The following is an 18,204-nucleotide window of genomic DNA, read 5'->3' on the forward strand; positions in this document are numbered from 1 at the left end:
TTTGCATATATATTCCATATGTATTTGCATATCCATATGTATATGTACAAAGTTACATGCCTGTGTAAATGTTGGGCAGAGCTGTAGTCTTGCAGAACCCAGCGTGGAGTCCAAGTTCTAAATCTTAGTAAGGAATAAAATAGAAGAACAGTGGAAAAGAAACATAGTGGTATTTCTTTCAAAGAAAGACTTAAGTAAAAACTGTGGTATTGTAGTCTTTAATGAAAAGTTATGAAAGCAAATCTGTATACCATTATTTTAAGTATTTATAGATTACTTAGAGACTGAAACACAAAGTAGCAACTTTCACCAACTAAAATGGTGAGAAGCATATTTACGGTAGACTGAACAATTACAGATTATTGAATATTTATGCTTCATAATTGGCCAGTATTCTGTCATGTTTATGTCAAATGATCAATGATTCTCACTGGAGAAATGCAGTAAGTGAACATTTGTTTAAGTTAGGGTTTAACACCAAAGGTATTATTTAAGTTTTAAATATTTTCCAAGTATTTAATTTTTATTTATTCTGGCAAAATTTCTCTTTTTTTCTCCACAATAAGCCGTATATGTGGCCCTTGGAATCTTGTAAAACTTAGATCTATTATACCTAATGTTTTGCAACTGTAATATTAACTGATAGTTACTATAATTAATTCATATTTTTATGTTTGAAAATATAATGTAGTTTAGAGCATTAATGAAATAAATCCTGAGGGGAGACATTCAGTTTCCATTATTATCAGGGACATAATTACTTTTGCTTTCAGAGTTGTTTAAAAAAGGAGGTTCATGGTTATCCTTCCTTCTTCCCTTCCAAGTCAGCTCAATAAGAAATAATGTCACCTCAGACAAAAACATAAGTTCTGTTTGAAAATTTTAGGAAATACTTGTGAGCAATTGCAATCAATGAATCTTGGGAAGAGGCTGGTTTACAGTTATACCCTCTGTGACCTGAAATTGTACACTATGGACTGTGTGGTAATCCTGCATGTAAACACTGGACTCTTACAGTGAAAGGTCCCATTTCCTGTACTTGAAACTGTTTTGAGGATCAGTTTTGCCCTGCTAGAGTTTTGCAGTTACTTGAGTTACTCCTACTTTATGCTGAGCAGAGAGTGTGCGATTTCCTGGCGTTTCTCTGCACGTGGCACCAGAACTGCTATGTTGTCTTATGTATTCTGTTTAATTTAATTTCTGAAATGCAACCAGTAAATTGTTCAGATTAAAGGGTTTTATTTGAATGGTTCGATATGTCTCTGTCTGGAATATGTGCTTTTACACTTTTTTTGTTTTGTTATAGAATGCCTAATGCCATCTGTTCATTTCAAATGGATCCAGACTTGCAGGGTGAGGATTTTTCTTTTTTTTTTTCCCAACTTTTCTCAAGAGGTATTTCTGTGTCTTTTTGAACAGAAACTACTGAACTGTAATGAAGTCATGCCACTTTCAGAATTTCTGTCCTGTAGCACATGAATGACAAATTACACAGCTGTTAAGTCATACCTTTATTGTTGGATCTGCCCTGGCACCTTCCTTGCCATTATCACATTGGCTCATGGCACACTGGGATCATCTTCCCTAATTTATAATATATATGCTAAGTTTTTTCCCATATTCTCAAACAGGCATGAAGGATGGCCATACATGCCCTCTCTGAGTGCAAAATCTCAGCAAATGCTTCATCTGCTACAGAACAAGTAGCACAAAATGCAGAACTAGCAGATAACCAGCTAAAGATGTCAGGGAACAACACTCTTTGATATGTGCAGGAGCTCCTTTCTCAACTTCTCAACTAAGGGCATTTATGCTTCTTGAGGTGAAATTTGACCCACTGCAGAATGATTACATGCTGATTTTCTGTCCAAAGGGGAAACCCTGTTCCTAGGAGATATTAAAGAGTTTAATGCCCCTAAATAGCCTCTCATAAATAATAATCCTAAAATGCTTTATATTTTACTTGAGCTTTTTTTCTTTGCTATTTTACTTGTGTGCTCTCACAAGTTAATTCTGGAACTGTGTTTGACAGGCACAGAATGCCTGACTTTGAGGCCACATTTCGTCTGTAAGGATGGACTTGAATTGAGTAGCAGATGGCCTCTAAAACAGATTCCCTTCACTTAGAAAGTCATCTTGCACATGGAAGGTGTTTGAATTGGATGATGTGTATGTTTCTAGCATTTGTATTTGAAAATAAGCATTTGGAACTTAATCCACAGCCTACTGAAAACTGTGGGAGCCTTTCTGATACTTTCAAAAGGGCTTTGGATCAGTTTACTGGAGAAAGGGAACTGATGATGCGTGGAAGTCAAAACTCATTTTTCACATTGTATGACATGCTACACTACATCTCCAAATAATATCACAAAACATAGTATGACAAGAGCAGGACTAAACAGATGGTATAGCAGTTATTGGCTTCTTTCTATAGCTTAGGCAGCATCTGGGAACCACCAGAGCCCATAATTTGCTGACTATTAATATTAATCTGGTGTATTTGTGGGAAAGCAGTGCACACAGATTGGCTTGTTTCCAAACTGAATAGGTAAAGTGTTTTGTGAGTTATTTCTACTCAGTTATGCATATTTGTTGCTTATCTGTAACCTTAATCAACTGTGTATAACTCTTTCTCTCGGAAGTACAGGAAAAAAGAGTCTCTGAGGACAGGAGGATAACTGATAAACCCCATTCTAGTTTCTAAAGTTTAGTGAACAAGCCTTTTTTTTTTGGTCTTGAAATTCTAGGTATGTATGTAAAGTATCAGGTATAGGCCATGTTCAGCAGACCTTACTTTCCACTCAGGAAAACATCTTATAGTGATATGAAAGAAATGAGCTGAAATCATGTAGGGGTATGGGATTTAGTCAAGCAGCTTGAGTGGAATTGCTAAGCAGAAATGTCAAAAGCCAGTTGCTCTGGTAAATTGCTTATCTTCTTCTGCAAGAGTCACAGATACTTGACAGAAGATTTGTTTAATGCTTGAAACAGTATACATCCAAAACAATAACCCTGCTGTGCAAACTGACAAACTGTTCCTTGTCGAAGAGCATCTCTGATCAAGAAACCTGTTTGACTGAAGAAATATTATTTCATTATGATCTTGGCTAAAAGTATGGGCAGTTCATAACCCTTTTCCTGATCCATGAATAAACTCAATGCCCAAAGATGCAGGTGTGCTCTCTATGGTAAATTCTATTTTTACAGCCGTGTCACTGGTTATGAGATCATTTTTCCCACCGTTATTTGAAAAAAAAAAGAATTTTTTTTTCAAAATTTTCCTTCAGAGTTTTGACCAACTCCAAACTCCAAATTTTGTTGTTTTGATTTTTAGTTAGTTTTAAATGAACTGCTCTATTGTAATGTGTGTTTGTTTTCTTTCACAGAGGCTTTCAATGATGTTCAGAGCTCCGTCTACAGAACAGCCTTAAAACTACGCTCAGTACAAAGTCTGTGCCAATGTTAGTAGCCAAAGAGAATCCTCTGCTTTTACAGGGAGAAGAATCTCTAAAAAATTTGCATTGCTGTCGCCATGAGTTATTATGCTACTTTGCTCTCTCATTTTCCACATGGGAATCTCAGAATGCATTATGAACACTTAAGATCTAGATAATGCTTCATACACAATTGATTTTTTTTTCCTTTTGAATGTCAGTGGAAATACATTAGTAAAATTCTAAACTTATGGGAGAATCAAATTGTTATTACAGTCTGCAACACTGCTATGTAGACATCCCTGGCAACTATTAATCTTTGTGCATTATAATGCTTGTGAAAAATCAAATTCTCATTTTTCTTAGTAGCTGATTTGTTGGAAATAATCATGGATCATTGAAAATGCATTGACTGGCATTATTATTGATACTATAAGTATTAATGAGAGCAAAATTACTGGATGTAAATACCATATTGAGCTAAATTTTATGGAAATCCTTGAATTTTCCATCTGAAACAATCTGTTCCTGAAAAGGCACAATGTTGCAAGTGAGGTCTTGAGGATAACACAGAAAGATGACTAGGTTGTTGGCCTTGGTCATAGTTTTTTTTCATTTGGGCACAACCGCAGGTACTGGTTTTCATTACCTCTGTTGCCTAGTCCTTCATGTCTCCTCTAGGCAGTCAGGTGCTCTACTCCTCCTTGAACCCTGGTGACCAGAAGTGCACGTGGGTTTCCAGACTGAGTTTCACTCACACTGCAATTTTCCCATCTGTGCTGGAAAGACCACTGGAAAGACCATATTCTAGATTCTCTGCTGCTTCAGCAATCCACAGACTTTCAGTCTACTACAATTTTTCACTTCTGAAGTTAATGCCAATTGATCATGCCTCTGTGGTACTGAATGTGGCCTATAAGAAGCCATAGCTTTCTTCCTACGGGATGTTAGTTGTTCCATAGGACTTTTATAATACAGCCTTCTTACCCCTTTCTTGGCCACAGCACCCCTCTTCTCTTTGTATTTGTGCATGAGAATAAAGCTTACATCAAAGCATGAATTGTTTTCACAGGTGAGCTTTTTCCTGCAATACTGAGTGGTGTGTCATTTTATATTATCTATATATGGAAAAAACCTTGCATCTGTAATTTGGATGGAGTTGAGCATACTATTTTCCTCTGTAATTTGGATGCAATTAATCATGCTGTTTTCTCCCCTTCCTATCTATCCCAAAATCCCATTCGGGGAATTTTAGTTGAGCTGTTCTATCTTTGTAGCCTCACAAGTTTTGCTAGATCCATAAACCCAGCAAGACCTTTCTCAGATTACTTCCTTTTTATGTTGCATACTGTTGTAGACTTCATTTTACAAACTTGTCCTAGCTAGGCTTTTCTAATACAAAATTGTCGCTCTTCCATTCATGAAAAGGCAGGGATTCTCATTCATTTCTTCCTTAATTTTCCCACAGTGGATTTGATTGATGTTTCTCTGATTCAGCACATCCTATCAAGTGAATGGAGCCAGAGGGGAGAGCAGATTTCTCTGAATATGCAGCAAATCTCTAGAATGTTGACAGAACTGTTCCAAAGGGCAAGATTAGAAAAACCAGGCCAGGTAGATCTGAGAGCCGCTGAATTCACGTTGAGTCTGCTCTTTGCCATGTATGACAGGTGAGAAGAAGAATAAATGTAAATCCATCGTGAAGTATCATAGAATCATAGAATGTTTTTTTGGAAGAGACCTTAAAGACCGTGTAGTTCCCACCCCAAGTATTGTTTCTACCACTCTTGCACCACTTCTGTATAAAACTCTCACTTTTGATTTTTTTTCTTGGTATACAAGCTAGGAGTAGTTCAGCTGTCAGAATATGAGGCAAAAGCTGTATCAGAGAAACGGTGGTCAAATGTTTCCAAAACTATCTGGAAGTCCAGTATTCTGCCAGTCCCTGCTGGCTTTTTCTCTGAACAGCTTTGCAGAGTAGCTCTTCTTCTGACTGCCAAGATATTTTGATATACTTCTGCAAAGGAATCCCTATTTGCCTCTGAGGGGCAGCACCCATGCAGAGGTCAAGAATTTTCCAGTCACTTTTCTTCATTCATTTTTCTCCAGCTTAAAAACTTCATCAAATAATTATGAAAAATAAAATGATGTCTCATAACTAAGCTGATCAGCTCCTGCGAAGAGCAAATAGTTTCTGGAGGTAATAAGGAGGCAGTTCACAGAGTGTATTTTTCTCATGTATTGTTTGTGAATAATGAATTAATTAACTAAAGGCAGGATTGGTTTGTGATTGTATCAGATTTAAAAGGCTAAATTCATTGTACAATTTATTTACCATGAGTGAAATTTATTCCCTTATATATTGGAGCAAAGTTTTTTACTCAAATTGAGTGAGATGTAAGTGGTCTCAGGACTTTTTCTTGAGTCAGTGTTCATTAATAATATGATCACTACTCCTTGAAGTCCCATATTGTTAATGTTTATTTACTTAGAAAAATCAATGAAGGCTAAGAATAAACTGGTGTATTAAGAAAAAAAGCTAGAAATATCAAGAGTATTTTGTAATTTGTGTGCACCATAGGGAAATAATTTAGAAGAATCTCCTTAACAGGACTATCTTGGTCTTTTATTCTGTTTTTTTAAAACTGTGTCATTTTCTTTTTGCTGCTTTTTTTTAAATTTTCACAAATTTCTTGACATGTATATAGGATAGAAAAAGCTTCTTATAATTTTCTTCTAATCAAGTTTTCTCTGAGTGCTATTCTCCATAGTAACACTGGAAAGTATTTCATAGGAGGAGCACATACTTTGAAGAGTATGTTACAGCTTTATGCACTGTGGATTTATCTAAAGACTCTTGGAAAAAATGTTATGTAATGATATTCTGAAGTGCAATACAGCTTTACAAAAGTGGTATCTTAAATATAGAATTCCAGCATTTCCTGATTTGTGCTTTCCAATTCATGTCTGCTTAGTCTTCACAAAAAAATAATTGTTTTGTTCATTAGGTGCCTATGTCAAAAACTTGGGTTCTAAATTAATATAGGCTATTTATTATCTAATGGTCAAAACTGAAGTCCTGGTCCTGCCTATATCCTTTTGTTTAAACTGAGTTGCAGTGAAATTAAATGGAATTAGCCCAAGAAAAGCTCAGTGCAGATTTGGGGCCATAGTGAAGCTACCTGATGTTATAATGCAAAAACCAGGTTGTATCCTGTATTCTCTTCCATATTTGGGAAGGCTTTCCACAAATAAAGAGCAGATTTTTTTTTTTTTAGGACATGTATTGTAAAAGTAAAATTATATTTTACTTGGAACGTGAGGTCTTTGAAGGAGATGTTGTGGTTTTGTTTTATGATTGCGTGGCATCTTGGAACAGTTAACTCTGATGTTATGTTCAGTGACAAAGGGTTCTAGACATAAATTATCACTGAAATGTTACATCAGTTATATTTATACATATAAAAGGGTATGAGTTTTGAAGTTGTCTCCTAACATAGCAATATTTTATTCTTTAGAAGTTTCAGTTTTTACATTCTTGGTGAATGTGTTGTGACTTATTTTATTTTCTTAGATCTGGAACAGGGTATGTCAAAATTAGATCTGCTGCAGCTGCCCTAATTGCCCTTTCAGGAGACACTCTACTGGCTAAATACAGAGGTGGGAAATATATGATTTTTATACACTGCCTGAAATACTGAACATCAAGAAAAATCTCCATTGTAACTATTTACTTTAGAAGAGAATACAGTTCTGCCATGCAAAAAGTAAATTATGTTGACTGCTTTGTTATAGAGAAAGGCTGATGCAGAATAATACTTTTCAATTAATGTCTGTAGTCATCTTTGCATAGTCTCAGAACAGATCATAGTAAAGTTTAAAATAAGTAGAGCTTAAAAATGAAGGCCACGTTCTATTTGCCTCGCAGAAAAGAACAGAAAACTAGTTTTAAATTTCATTGGATTAGAAGGCCATTTTTTATATTTGATCCAGCAATCTTTTAGACATTAGACAAAAATGCTTAAAGAACTAAGTATAGCAGATAAAGGTGGCCCAGTGTAATGTGCAGCACAAAGATTTCTGCCTGAATTAAATGGCTAAAATGGAGAACAAATGGAGCACCAGTGAAATATTCATCTCATACTCTCCCACTGCCTACTGCATATTTCTGTCCAGATTACAATTTGCAATTAACAATTCACAATTTAAATAGGGCACTTCCTGTATAAACATATTTAAATATTTTTCTTAATGTCACAAGAATGAGCTCATTGCTTCCTTCCTCCTTACCTGTCTTAAATGCCAGCAATAAGGAATTGCCATAAATTCCCTACTTTCCTTCTCTTTCCCTTGTCATAGGAAGAAAGTATTGCCACAGCAGTCACTGTGAGCCTGTTAGGTGGATAATAAAGTGGAACTTTATTATGCAGTTTATTTGATAGGCTGCCATCGCCATAGTGGTTTGAAGATAGCTTGAAGACACTTCAGGCTCTGCCAGGATTCCAGTTTCTTTCCTCTTGTTTTCAGCTTTCTTCCAGTTTTATGCTGTCCCTGATGGGAAGGTGGCCTTGATTACCCGTAGTGCCCTGAGAAGCCTACTAACAGACTTAAATCAGGTAATGCCACTGCAATGCTGCTACACAACGGATTTTGTAAGAGAAAAAAAATACCTGATTGATACATTTTATGTTTGATTACCTTATGAGACTGAAGTCAATAGGATACTCTGTGGTCATAGGGAACTACCATGCAAAATAGGTAAAAGAATCAAATTCTGTCCCTTTTCTCCGTCAGAGTCACTGCTTGGATCGGTGAATGCCTCTGCAGTCATGTTGCCTGAGCTTACACATCCTGGGAACAGCTGCATGCAACTGTTTCTAAGGCAACTCCAAACTTCAGATGTCTGTACTCACTAGAATAGTTTGCAGTTGCAGGAAGATCCCTTAGCATACAGGTATTTGCAGCTGAACTGGTGCTGAAAACGGGATCTGAAAATGACTCCTGAGGTTCAAACCCAGTGTCCTTCGGTATTATAGTGTGGCAACATAGTATGTTGATCCATATCAGTAAGTGAGTGGGAAGCAAATCATTCTGAGGCATGTTGAGCTATGAAACTGCATACTGATGATATGAATATGAACAGGTTTTCTTCAGATCAGTATGTAAAATGGCATTTCTATAGATTCTTCACCATCTGTGTGCTGTCACCATCGCAGCAGAGCATGATGGGAACATCTGTTTTTTATTGAGGTAGTTCTGAGTCTTTCTTCTTAATGCAGATCCCAGCCATTGTGGGAGAAAGCTGCACTCTGTCTTGTGTGGAAAGTGCGACTCATGACTGTTTCCATGGGGTGAGTGAAATTCTGATGTCCTGGGAAATTATTTTGAATGTTGCTGATTGATTAAAACTGCAAGTGTGTCACCACATAACATCCCCAAGTACCTGCTGTTAAGGGGCAGGGCTGACCAACAGTCTCACAGTAAAGGAGGATTTGCATCTATAGAAAAGATGTTCAGTAAGATACTGCTGAAGACTTTTGCATTTATTCCCAGACCTTTAGAACCCAGTAACATTTTATATGAATGGAAAATCTGTGCTAGCAAGGTCCAATTTCAAAGATTTTATTAGGAATTGTAGATGAAACACCCGTTCTTTTCAAATGAATGTATGAACTTGAGACATGTCTTTTTTCTAGGTTCTGAATTCAGCTATTGTTGAAGAAAAATTCCTGTCTTGGCTGAGATCGGAGCCTGCTGTTCTCCTGTGGCTCCCTACATGTTACAGATTATCAGCCACGGAAATGGTTTTTCACCAAGCTAGATGTAGAGTCTGCAAAGTTTTCCCCATTACTGGCCTCAGGTACATCAGTTCTTACTATTGTTTGCATACCTTACAGGCTATAACTGATGTATTAAGCAACAAACTTTGGATATAATCTAATTTAGTCAGTAAAAGAGGGAGAGAACCATCGCAAGCTAGTGCTCAAGCCTGCATCCTGCTTCTCTTTAGCTCACTAGCACAGACATGATTATGAAGACTTGCTGAAGGTAAACTGGCAATTCAGAAGTAAAGCCAATTAAACCTGAGTTTCTAGTTTCTTAGTTCTTTGTCCCATAGCCAGTTGTATTAACTGGCTAGTTAGGTTATCCATCTTAACATCTTGTTCATCTAAGTAATGGTATAAAATGGCATAGTGGTATGAAAAGAACGCTATCCATTACCTCTGACCAGAATGCTCAGAAAATCAATTTACTGTTACTCTTTTCTCACTAGTAGTAAGCTTGCAAGTTTAGTTTCTTGCATTTTTAGTTTTTTGCTTGCAAATCCTACATCAATCATGTATTATGTGTCACTCAATATTACAGTTCCATGAGAGCAGCAAATAGATGTAAGCTGGTGCATAAGAAGCATATGAAGTTGAAACTGCATTCTCAAAAATGATGCTAAACAGCTGTTTCTTTCATGAACTGCATTTCAATGCAGTGAGTAAATAATACTAAAATCAATAGTGGTTTTGGAGAGTAGTCCATTATCATTTGGACAAAATAACTTGCATTCAGAGAATGTTGAGGAAAGTCATAATTCTAACAAAGCTGTTTCTCTGCATTTCAGAGCCCAGGGATCTGTATTTTCAGTAGTTAAGCTCACTTACACCAAGTCCTTACTTGTGGAGAAGTTATTGAATCCCTTTGTTTTCCCTCACAGGTATCGCTGTTTGAAGTGCCTCAATTTTGACCTTTGCCAAGCGTGCTTTTTCACTGGCCGTCTCTGCAAACCACACAAGAGGTCACATCCTGTTGTGGAACACTGTGTGCAGGTAGAGTCCCATTGTACTGATTAATTTCCCTGTTCAGGTTCTTCCTGTAGGCAAGTAGGCAGTAGATTCTTGAACTACATTCATTATAAAATTGTATGTGGATTAGCCATAATGGCCATGACATATTAGCATTATTAATCTGGGCACAGTGTGACAGGAAAAGGAAAAAAGGTGGCTTCTAACTTTGGAATGAGTGTTCTGTTCTGAAATAACTGAATAAAGAGATGAAATATCCTAGTGCAAATCCTCTTTCCAAGGACTTTAATGGCAAGTTTACTGTTTACAGATAATCCTTAAACCTGTGTAAAGTCCCGTCAGTGTATCCCAGTGCTCCTTCATCCCAATCCCAATGCAGACTCATGCAAAAATTAATTCGTCCTGAAGTTGTACAAACTCCTGCATGAAATGTTTTTTCTCCCAGAGTTTTCCCACTTTATTGTAAACCCTTCTGATTCATTTGTCTCTGTCAGTTAGGGATGTGGCACAAAGAGGCAGCATGTGCCCAAACAAGCTCACCTACTTGGACTCCATTACAGGGGCAACTTGTGCTTTCATCACACTAGTGGTGAAGTACAACACTGGGAATTTGTGTTTGGAAGACCAGCTTCTCCTTTGAGCAGGAGATTCCAGATCTTGCACACAGCAGCAGACAGGTGTTTGGGGTTTTTTGTGGATTTATATAACAGTATCCTTCTGTTCCAGTAAATGAACTGAAAAGCACTTAAGAAAATTTCCCTAGAAAACTTAACTTCATGGTTTCCTTCCCAACACCCTGCAGTTAAAGTGAAAGATACCTGAGTAGCCAGTGTCTGCACTAAAACTAAAGAATGTTAGAGTGCTCTTGTAGTCACCCTTTGTCCGGGGAAATATTACACTGTTGCCACTTCATTGTTCTCTTTCTGAAGAGAACACTAACACAGTGCTAACACTGTGAGAAACTGTATCTGGATGCTCAATATCTGCATTAAAAACAGTTCATTCTTCCAAATATTCTTCCTTATTCTCCATCTGTGATAAAGTAAGAGAACCAAGTGACAACTGATCTCCTCATGTGGAGACTTCTAGTAGAGACATTAAAATTGGTGTGAATGGGAGTGTAGATGTCGAAGCACCAGAAGGAAGGGCAAGAGGAATTTAACAAGGCAGGAGGTGATGCAGCCTAGATAAGGTGGTAACCAAGATCACAGAACTTCCACACACAGCTTCTCAGGACAATCAAATCAGGAAAACATAAGGTAGCCTGAAACAAAAGACAAAGTGCCATCTGAAGATGTCATCACGAGAGATGATGATGTAAAGTTAAAGAACAAGACCTCTCAGACACCCAAATAAGGAGGCAAAAGATCACAATTACTGCCAGCTCCTAAAGGAGCTAAAGGTGCATCCAAAAAACAGCCCATGATCACACTAAGACCATGGAGGCTTAAGGAGAACTAGTATCTCTTGTCCTCCCTGTTACTGCAAGTCATTATGGTCATATCATGTGTATACATACACCTTGGGGTGTGAATGCTGGAAAGACTACTTGGACACATGTATTTAGTGCTTGTGAGTGAATATGAGTGAGTGAAATCAGTTTTGTTGTACAATGAAGTCCCTTTCCTCACCTATACTGTCTGACATTGAGCTTTCCAACATTGTTTCTGCAGTATTGCAACTAGATCACTGAACTTGGGTTTACTTTATGAAGCCCTAATCCTACATTAACCCTGTCAATATTACTTTATAGGCCAAATATTACAATACAGGCCAAAGTCTATACCAAAATTAAAAGATAAGCTACTGACTATGATAGGTACCACTTTTATATACTTTGTGTGGGACATAAAAGAATCAGTAGTAAGCTGCTGTCCCCATCCCTTCCACTTTTAGCAGATGCTGGCCTTGTCTGGGTAAGTTTTCACTTTGTCTTTATCAGGGAGTGAACTCCTACGTGGGCATTTGAAATAAAGGCAGTTTTTCCTTTCTGTGCTGACACCTTGTGGTGATGTTACTACCACGTTGAGAAACACTGGGAGGGATATGGTGTGTTTTCTTTCTGTTTTCCTTCAGTCTGTCAGGGTTCACCCCATGTTTTGCAGCAGCCACTTCCTGGGGCAGAACTGGTTTGTGTCCTCCTGTAATACAGCTGTTGTACCTGACTGAGCCTGACACTGTTGTGACAAATGGATGTGTATTTTACTATATGCTACGAGAGGAGGACATGAGTTGTGGAAGACTACATCTGTGAATGCTTCATACAAATATAAAAGTACTTCTTCCCACTGATCAAGGGAGAACTTAGATACTAGTTGTGCAGAATTATTGTTGTGACTGTGAGCTTAGTCATTGTAACTGCCAAAATCCTGTATTAGGGATTTCCAGGCTGCCTCAATTTGGCCCAGGCAAAGTGATTTGTTTACTTAAAGAATTGGAACTGCTCTTGCCTGTGGTCCTGCATCATCATCCAGCTCAGCTCCCCTTCTAGGACTCAGATAGCAGCCACAAGCTTCTTCAATTGTTGAGCAGGTTGACCTTTGTTTTCTTATGTCTTGCCTTTGCCTTGGACTGTGTCTACTTCTGTGCAACACCTGCTTGAAAATTCACTCCCTTCTTTGTTACTGCTCATTCCGATAGATGTCAGCAAAGGCCAGTGCAAAGCACTTCCTCCGCACCATCAGGAACAACCTGTTTCAAGAGCGCTGCAGAAGAAAGGAGACTCAGAGAAGGACTCTGGAGACAGTGGAGGAGAGGCACTTCCCTACTCACAAAAAGACTCTGTGAGTTTCATTTTCAGATGAGTTTAGAATCTCTGAATGTCAGAATGTGGAATATTGCTTGATTATGCCCTTTGAATAAATGATTTTGTTATGACAGATACCATGTCATAATTTTTCTATTAAAAAGGGAATAACTGGGAAGTTGCTGTACATTGTTCTATAGCTTAACCATAATTACTGTGCTGATGACCTAATGACCAGTTGTCTTATAAAATATAACATGTTCGTGTCTTCCTTCCCTCCTTCCTAATGTTATCTCTCTTGCTCTGTGCCATTTCTTATGCTCAGTCTAGGGTCAAGCATTGCAAATATTTAGTACCTGTCACAACTGCATGGGTTTTTAAGCAACTCCTCTGTGAAAAATTCATTGGAAATTAACTGCAATACTTTCCACGTGTGACCCACAGTGTATTCAGTGACAGTCATTCTACTCAAGTCCCACTGAATTGCAGGCCTGTGGGATTACTCACAGTAGTAAGATGATCTCACCATTGCAGTTCTTTCAGACCAGTTGTTTGGTGTGCTTTGGTTAATATTTAAATTCATTACTGTATTTCCACTGATCACAGTGGTTAATAATGAGCATTGGAGGTTGTGTTGTGATTTTTCCCAATAGTTTCTCCTTCCTTGCTATGAGATTTTTGTTGATATTTAGGTGTAGAAACTAAAGGGAATGATTAAAAGAGATAAGCATATAAACTACAACCGTGCAAAGGGTGAGATTCCTTTCTAGTTGTATAAAGGCCTAGCAACTCTCTTGCATCTCACATATGTTCTCCAAATGAGGCTTCAGTGAGACTGAAATAGGGAAAAAATGGTCAGTCCTCTCTAAAAGAATTAATTTCCTCCTTGTGCAAAGAAGGACAAAAATCTGTTTATAAAACTGGATTTTGCTACTCTGGTAGGTTTGCAATTAGAAAACAATTTTTTATATGCTATAAGAGCAATGGGTGATAGTTACAGTAATTCTCATAGAGAATATTATTTCAGTGTTTGTTTTTTAGAATGTGGTGAAATGCAAAACATTTTTCGTTGCTAATATTTCCTCTCTTGTATTTAGCAACAAAACAGTATGTCATCATTTTGAATGTCATTTAATTTTTCTGTGAGCAGTCAAGATTTATCTATAATTCTGTGGGGTTTTGCTCTACCTACTGCTTGGGTAGCAATGGGACAAAGAATAATTTAGGGCTGCTGTTACAGGTGTCGCTATGGGACTGATAAATATCTGGCCTTTTCCAGACATGGAATGGACTGAACAGCAGGATACTTTGCTATATTTTTGTAGTTGAATTTCCCAATATATTTAGCTCTTGGTGAAAGGAAGCATAGAAGAGAAGCAGCAAATTGCACTGAAATTAAATGAGGGAAAGAAGAACCTGTTGTTGAGATTCTGTTGGGAGAGTGGAATTCGTTTTTAGGAATTTCCTTCTTTCAGCCAAAATGTGCCAGCAGGCATGGCTAAACCATACTTCTTGCTTAGTCAATAGCATAACTGTCTGTCTGCTCACAGTGCATTAGTTTTATTTTGTTCTTTCTCGATACCAAAACCATATGAGTCTTGATCCTTTACCTACTCATTATTTCTCTCTTGGCACACAGTCCTCCTGCAGAACTCAGTGCTTCACCACTCCCTGGCCCTGAAAACCTGTCTTTCCCAGGGGATAGTTGTGTCCCAGAGTCACCCGAGTTCATAGCTGAAAACAGGACTGTAATGCAGAAGAGTGAGAATAACAGAAAGACCAGAAAGACACTAGAGCAAGGCAAGACAATAGCTCAGGTGAGCAAAACATGAAGCAGTAATAATGCTACAGCTGTGAAGAAGACCTACCAAGTTAACTATCTAATTACTAATGAAAATGTATTGGACATCTTCAGCTTTCTGTTAATTCCTCACTTATGGGAAAAAATGTGGAATATGAAAACTCAGTGAAGCTTGAATTTGATGTCTTCCCAAGATTAGTGACTAGTCTCCTTGACTTCCATAACCTTCAGAAGCACCTGTAAGAATATTTGCTTTGGGTTTTGCTGAGTTGTCTTAGAGTAGCATGCTAAAGACTAGCTAAGACTGGAGTCTTCTCTCTATTTTAACAGGTAAAAAATGCCGTCATATCCTCCTACTGCTGCCTTAATTCTTTTTAGGTTCAGGCCATTTTTGTTACCATGGCAATAGCAAGAGGACAGAATGATCCCCTCTTAAGGATAAACCCAGAGTGGTGTCCACTCCAACTAAAATAGCTAATGTACAAAAGGTCTCCACTAATCTATTTCCAGCTTCCCTGCATAGAAACAATACTAGAGGAGTGGATAGGATAGTGTAGCTAAAAATAACTATATAGCAGTTTTTTGTTTCTATATTTATGTGAAAGATTGGCAGCTCTGCATATACTCAGAATATAGGGAACACTGAGTTGTGTTCAAACCAGTTTGTGTCATCCACTCATCTTGTTCTTCCCAGGAGCCAAGGGGTGCAGTAACTGAAAACTAGCCTCTGTGTGTCAGGTCACTCCTTTGGCTGCTACTCCTGTGCTGCCCTTTGGAAGAGATGTCATTTAGGACTCTGCTGCCCCACTCAAGGTATAGTGCCAGCCAGCATATATCTGCAGGAGAAGTTGTGGGCAGACTTAAAGTGCTTAAACATATAATTTTGACGGCTGGCATTTGTCATTTTAGGAGACAGCAAGATAGGACTTGCATCCTTGTACTGGGATTCTGTCATGCATTGCTCATTTGTTCATTTTGAATCTGGGCTGAGAATTCTTTCTGAGCAGTTTTATACTGATTTCCAAGATCTTATAGTGCTTATTTCCACTTTGCTTCAAAAGATGTGGACAGTAAGTCCAATGATCGCTTTTAACAGAATTGACGAGTATGGAGGTCCTGGGGACCCAGCTCTTAGTCTCATAATTTCCTGGCAGCCCTGATTCCAGCCCAACTTATATCATGCCCCAAAAGCAGATGGAAAGCATTTGTGTCCTTGACTTTCGGGTTACTGTTCCCTGCGTGGCCCAGAGACTGCTACTTCCATGCAAAGACCAGTTTTTCTTCTCTCTTCTACATCCAGTCTCTCTCTTTGTCTCCTTGTCCCAAAGCAGTTGTGGGACTTGGGAGAGACTGTTCCCAAATCAGAATATTCCATTTTGCAGAAATTCTAGGGAATATGTGTTTTGTTCTAATTTAAAACAAATTCTCATACACTTAGAATTTGTCATAGAACAAAGAACTTGCTCTATAGAATGAATTTTCCAGTCTCCTCTAATAGCCATTAGAAATACTTTAATGCATCAGTTGATTGTAATAAGTTAAATTTAAAAAGCTAACTAGTAAATCTATAAAACAGACCAAATCCAAAATTTGTCATGCCCTCTTATAGTAAAATGTGCATATAAAAATGAATGTTATTGCTGATAAGGTTATGACCAGATACTTCTTTGTGTTCTAGGCAATAGCCTCTTTTGAAGCAGATGTGTTAAAAATGCACGAATCTATCAAAAGCGTTCACAGTGACAGCAGGTATGTAAATACAGTGGTACACTAACAGAAGACTGGTGGGCAGGGCTCAGTGAAGGGCTAGAAGACAGGTTATTTTTCTATACCTTGGAGATTTTGAGATTAAATAAAGATCCTATTAAATGAGGATGAATGATAAAAACTCAGCAACAAAAATTGTAAATGGGGATCACTGGAAAAACAATGTCTGGAAAAGCAAAACATTTTCATTTGCTTTCATCAGCATTTCTGCAATTGCTAGTTTATATTTCTAAAGGTAATTTTTAAGGGAAAAGATGTTCATTCACATAAAAATACCAGAATAGCATACTTTTTCAAGTTTTTCTCTGAATAAGGCTTAATCAAAATAAATTTCATGATTTGCATGAAGTTTTTAAATCAAAGTACATTGTCTTTCTAGAAAATGTGCTGTACATCAAATAGAGATTAATAGGCTTAATACAATAACTATTGGTATAAAATCCATGACATATTATCAGAGAAGTTCCTTCTGATATTCAAAGCTTTGACAGGAAAAAATATTAATTCCTAAGCTACAAATTTCCTGAGAGGTTTATTTGTTTGCATGGCAGGAGGGGAAGTTGCTGTATGGGCAATAATGCTAACCTTTTTCTTGCATTTTTGCCTTCCTCTCCTTAATTTTTGTAGTTATAAATGAATGTGCTCTAGATAAAACCGTGGCTGTGACCCCTTAAACCAATGGAATTACAGTGAAGTGTAGTATTTTATCCTGAATCTACTCTTTATTTCCTTCAGTATGTTCAGTTCTCTCTGTTCCTGTTCTGTTTCATTCTAAGTACAATTGCTGCTCCAAATTCACACAAGGACACTTCAAGATCAGAGCTAAACAATTGCAGTTCCATTGTAAGCCTGTGTCCTTACCTCACTCTCTGTTCTCACCTGGGCAAATAAAGAGATATGGCAAAGATCTTCAGCTTTTGTTTAGATTAGCAATAGTTGAGAGGATATCTGGGAAGCCTGCTCCTGAAATGCTGCATCACCCTCTGACCCAGAGCTTATCATATAATGGGGTGAATGAATCACATTACTCATGGGAAGCTCTTTATTCTTATTTGTGGACCAGCTTCCAGCATTCATGTGCCTGTTCACAGAACTGGCTCTGAGTTAGTTAAAGGGAGTCAGCATTTTACGGTAAAGACCCCTTAAATGCTGTTATAAGGGACCACTGTAATATTAATCTTAATTTTAAATTGTATGACTTGTCCTATTCAGACAAATCTTGCATAATTCTAGAGAAATCTGGTGGGACTCTTGTCTCTAAGCCAAAGTATAACCAAAAGAAAGTGAATCAGATGAACTTCTGGATGTAACTAAGCAGAACAGGTAACTATTTCAGCTCTGTGATATGAAGCAGTTGGTTTATTACAGTAGTGTTAACAAACTTTACTGTCTCCACCTCAGCCATGAGGAAGGCAAAACTATTTCTACCCTGACTTCTTAGAGAAATCCCAACTAGAACAGAATTATGCTATTTTTGTCATACTGTGCTCTGAGTAGGTAATTTCTAAATCTCTGGTATGTGTGGGAGGGTGGCACTTCTTATTGCAAAAATCACAATGTCTTTTCAAGGACAAGTGGCCTGTGCAGGAACTATTCATATAATCAAAGAAACTGCATAGAATACCATGAGCAAGAAGAAAACTCTATCAAAGGGGTAGAGGT

At 37.7% G+C, this 18,204-nt stretch overlaps 1 protein-coding gene across 2 annotated transcripts in view; it reads left to right on the top strand.

Moving 5' to 3' along the window:
* Positions 1-18,204, top strand: part of DYTN (dystrotelin) — a 50,562-nt gene that overhangs the window by 3,879 nt on the left and 28,479 nt on the right. Inside the window, exons 2-12 of one of the 2 annotated variants that reach the window (XM_064660593.1) lie at positions 1,307-1,353; positions 3,387-3,461; positions 4,903-5,104; positions 7,009-7,094; positions 7,962-8,050; positions 8,714-8,785; positions 9,131-9,294; positions 10,141-10,252; positions 12,869-13,011; positions 14,614-14,791; positions 16,454-16,524. In XM_064660593.1, the coding sequence (XP_064516663.1) occupies positions 1,307-1,353; positions 3,387-3,461; positions 4,903-5,104; positions 7,009-7,094; positions 7,962-8,050; positions 8,714-8,785; positions 9,131-9,294; positions 10,141-10,252; positions 12,869-13,011; positions 14,614-14,791; positions 16,454-16,524 (1,239 nt within the window). Of the gene's footprint in view, positions 1-1,306; positions 1,354-3,386; positions 3,462-3,891; positions 4,507-4,902; positions 5,105-7,008; positions 7,095-7,961; positions 8,051-8,713; positions 8,786-9,130; positions 9,295-10,140; positions 10,253-12,868; positions 13,012-14,613; positions 14,792-16,453; positions 16,525-18,204 lie in introns of those variants that run through there. The other variant, XM_064660594.1, reaches the window with a different exon arrangement.

The sequence above is a fragment of the Pseudopipra pipra genome, chromosome 7, assembly GCF_036250125.1.
Source record: "Pseudopipra pipra isolate bDixPip1 chromosome 7, bDixPip1.hap1, whole genome shotgun sequence".
Classification (NCBI taxonomy): Eukaryota; Metazoa; Chordata; class Aves; order Passeriformes; family Pipridae; genus Pseudopipra; species Pseudopipra pipra.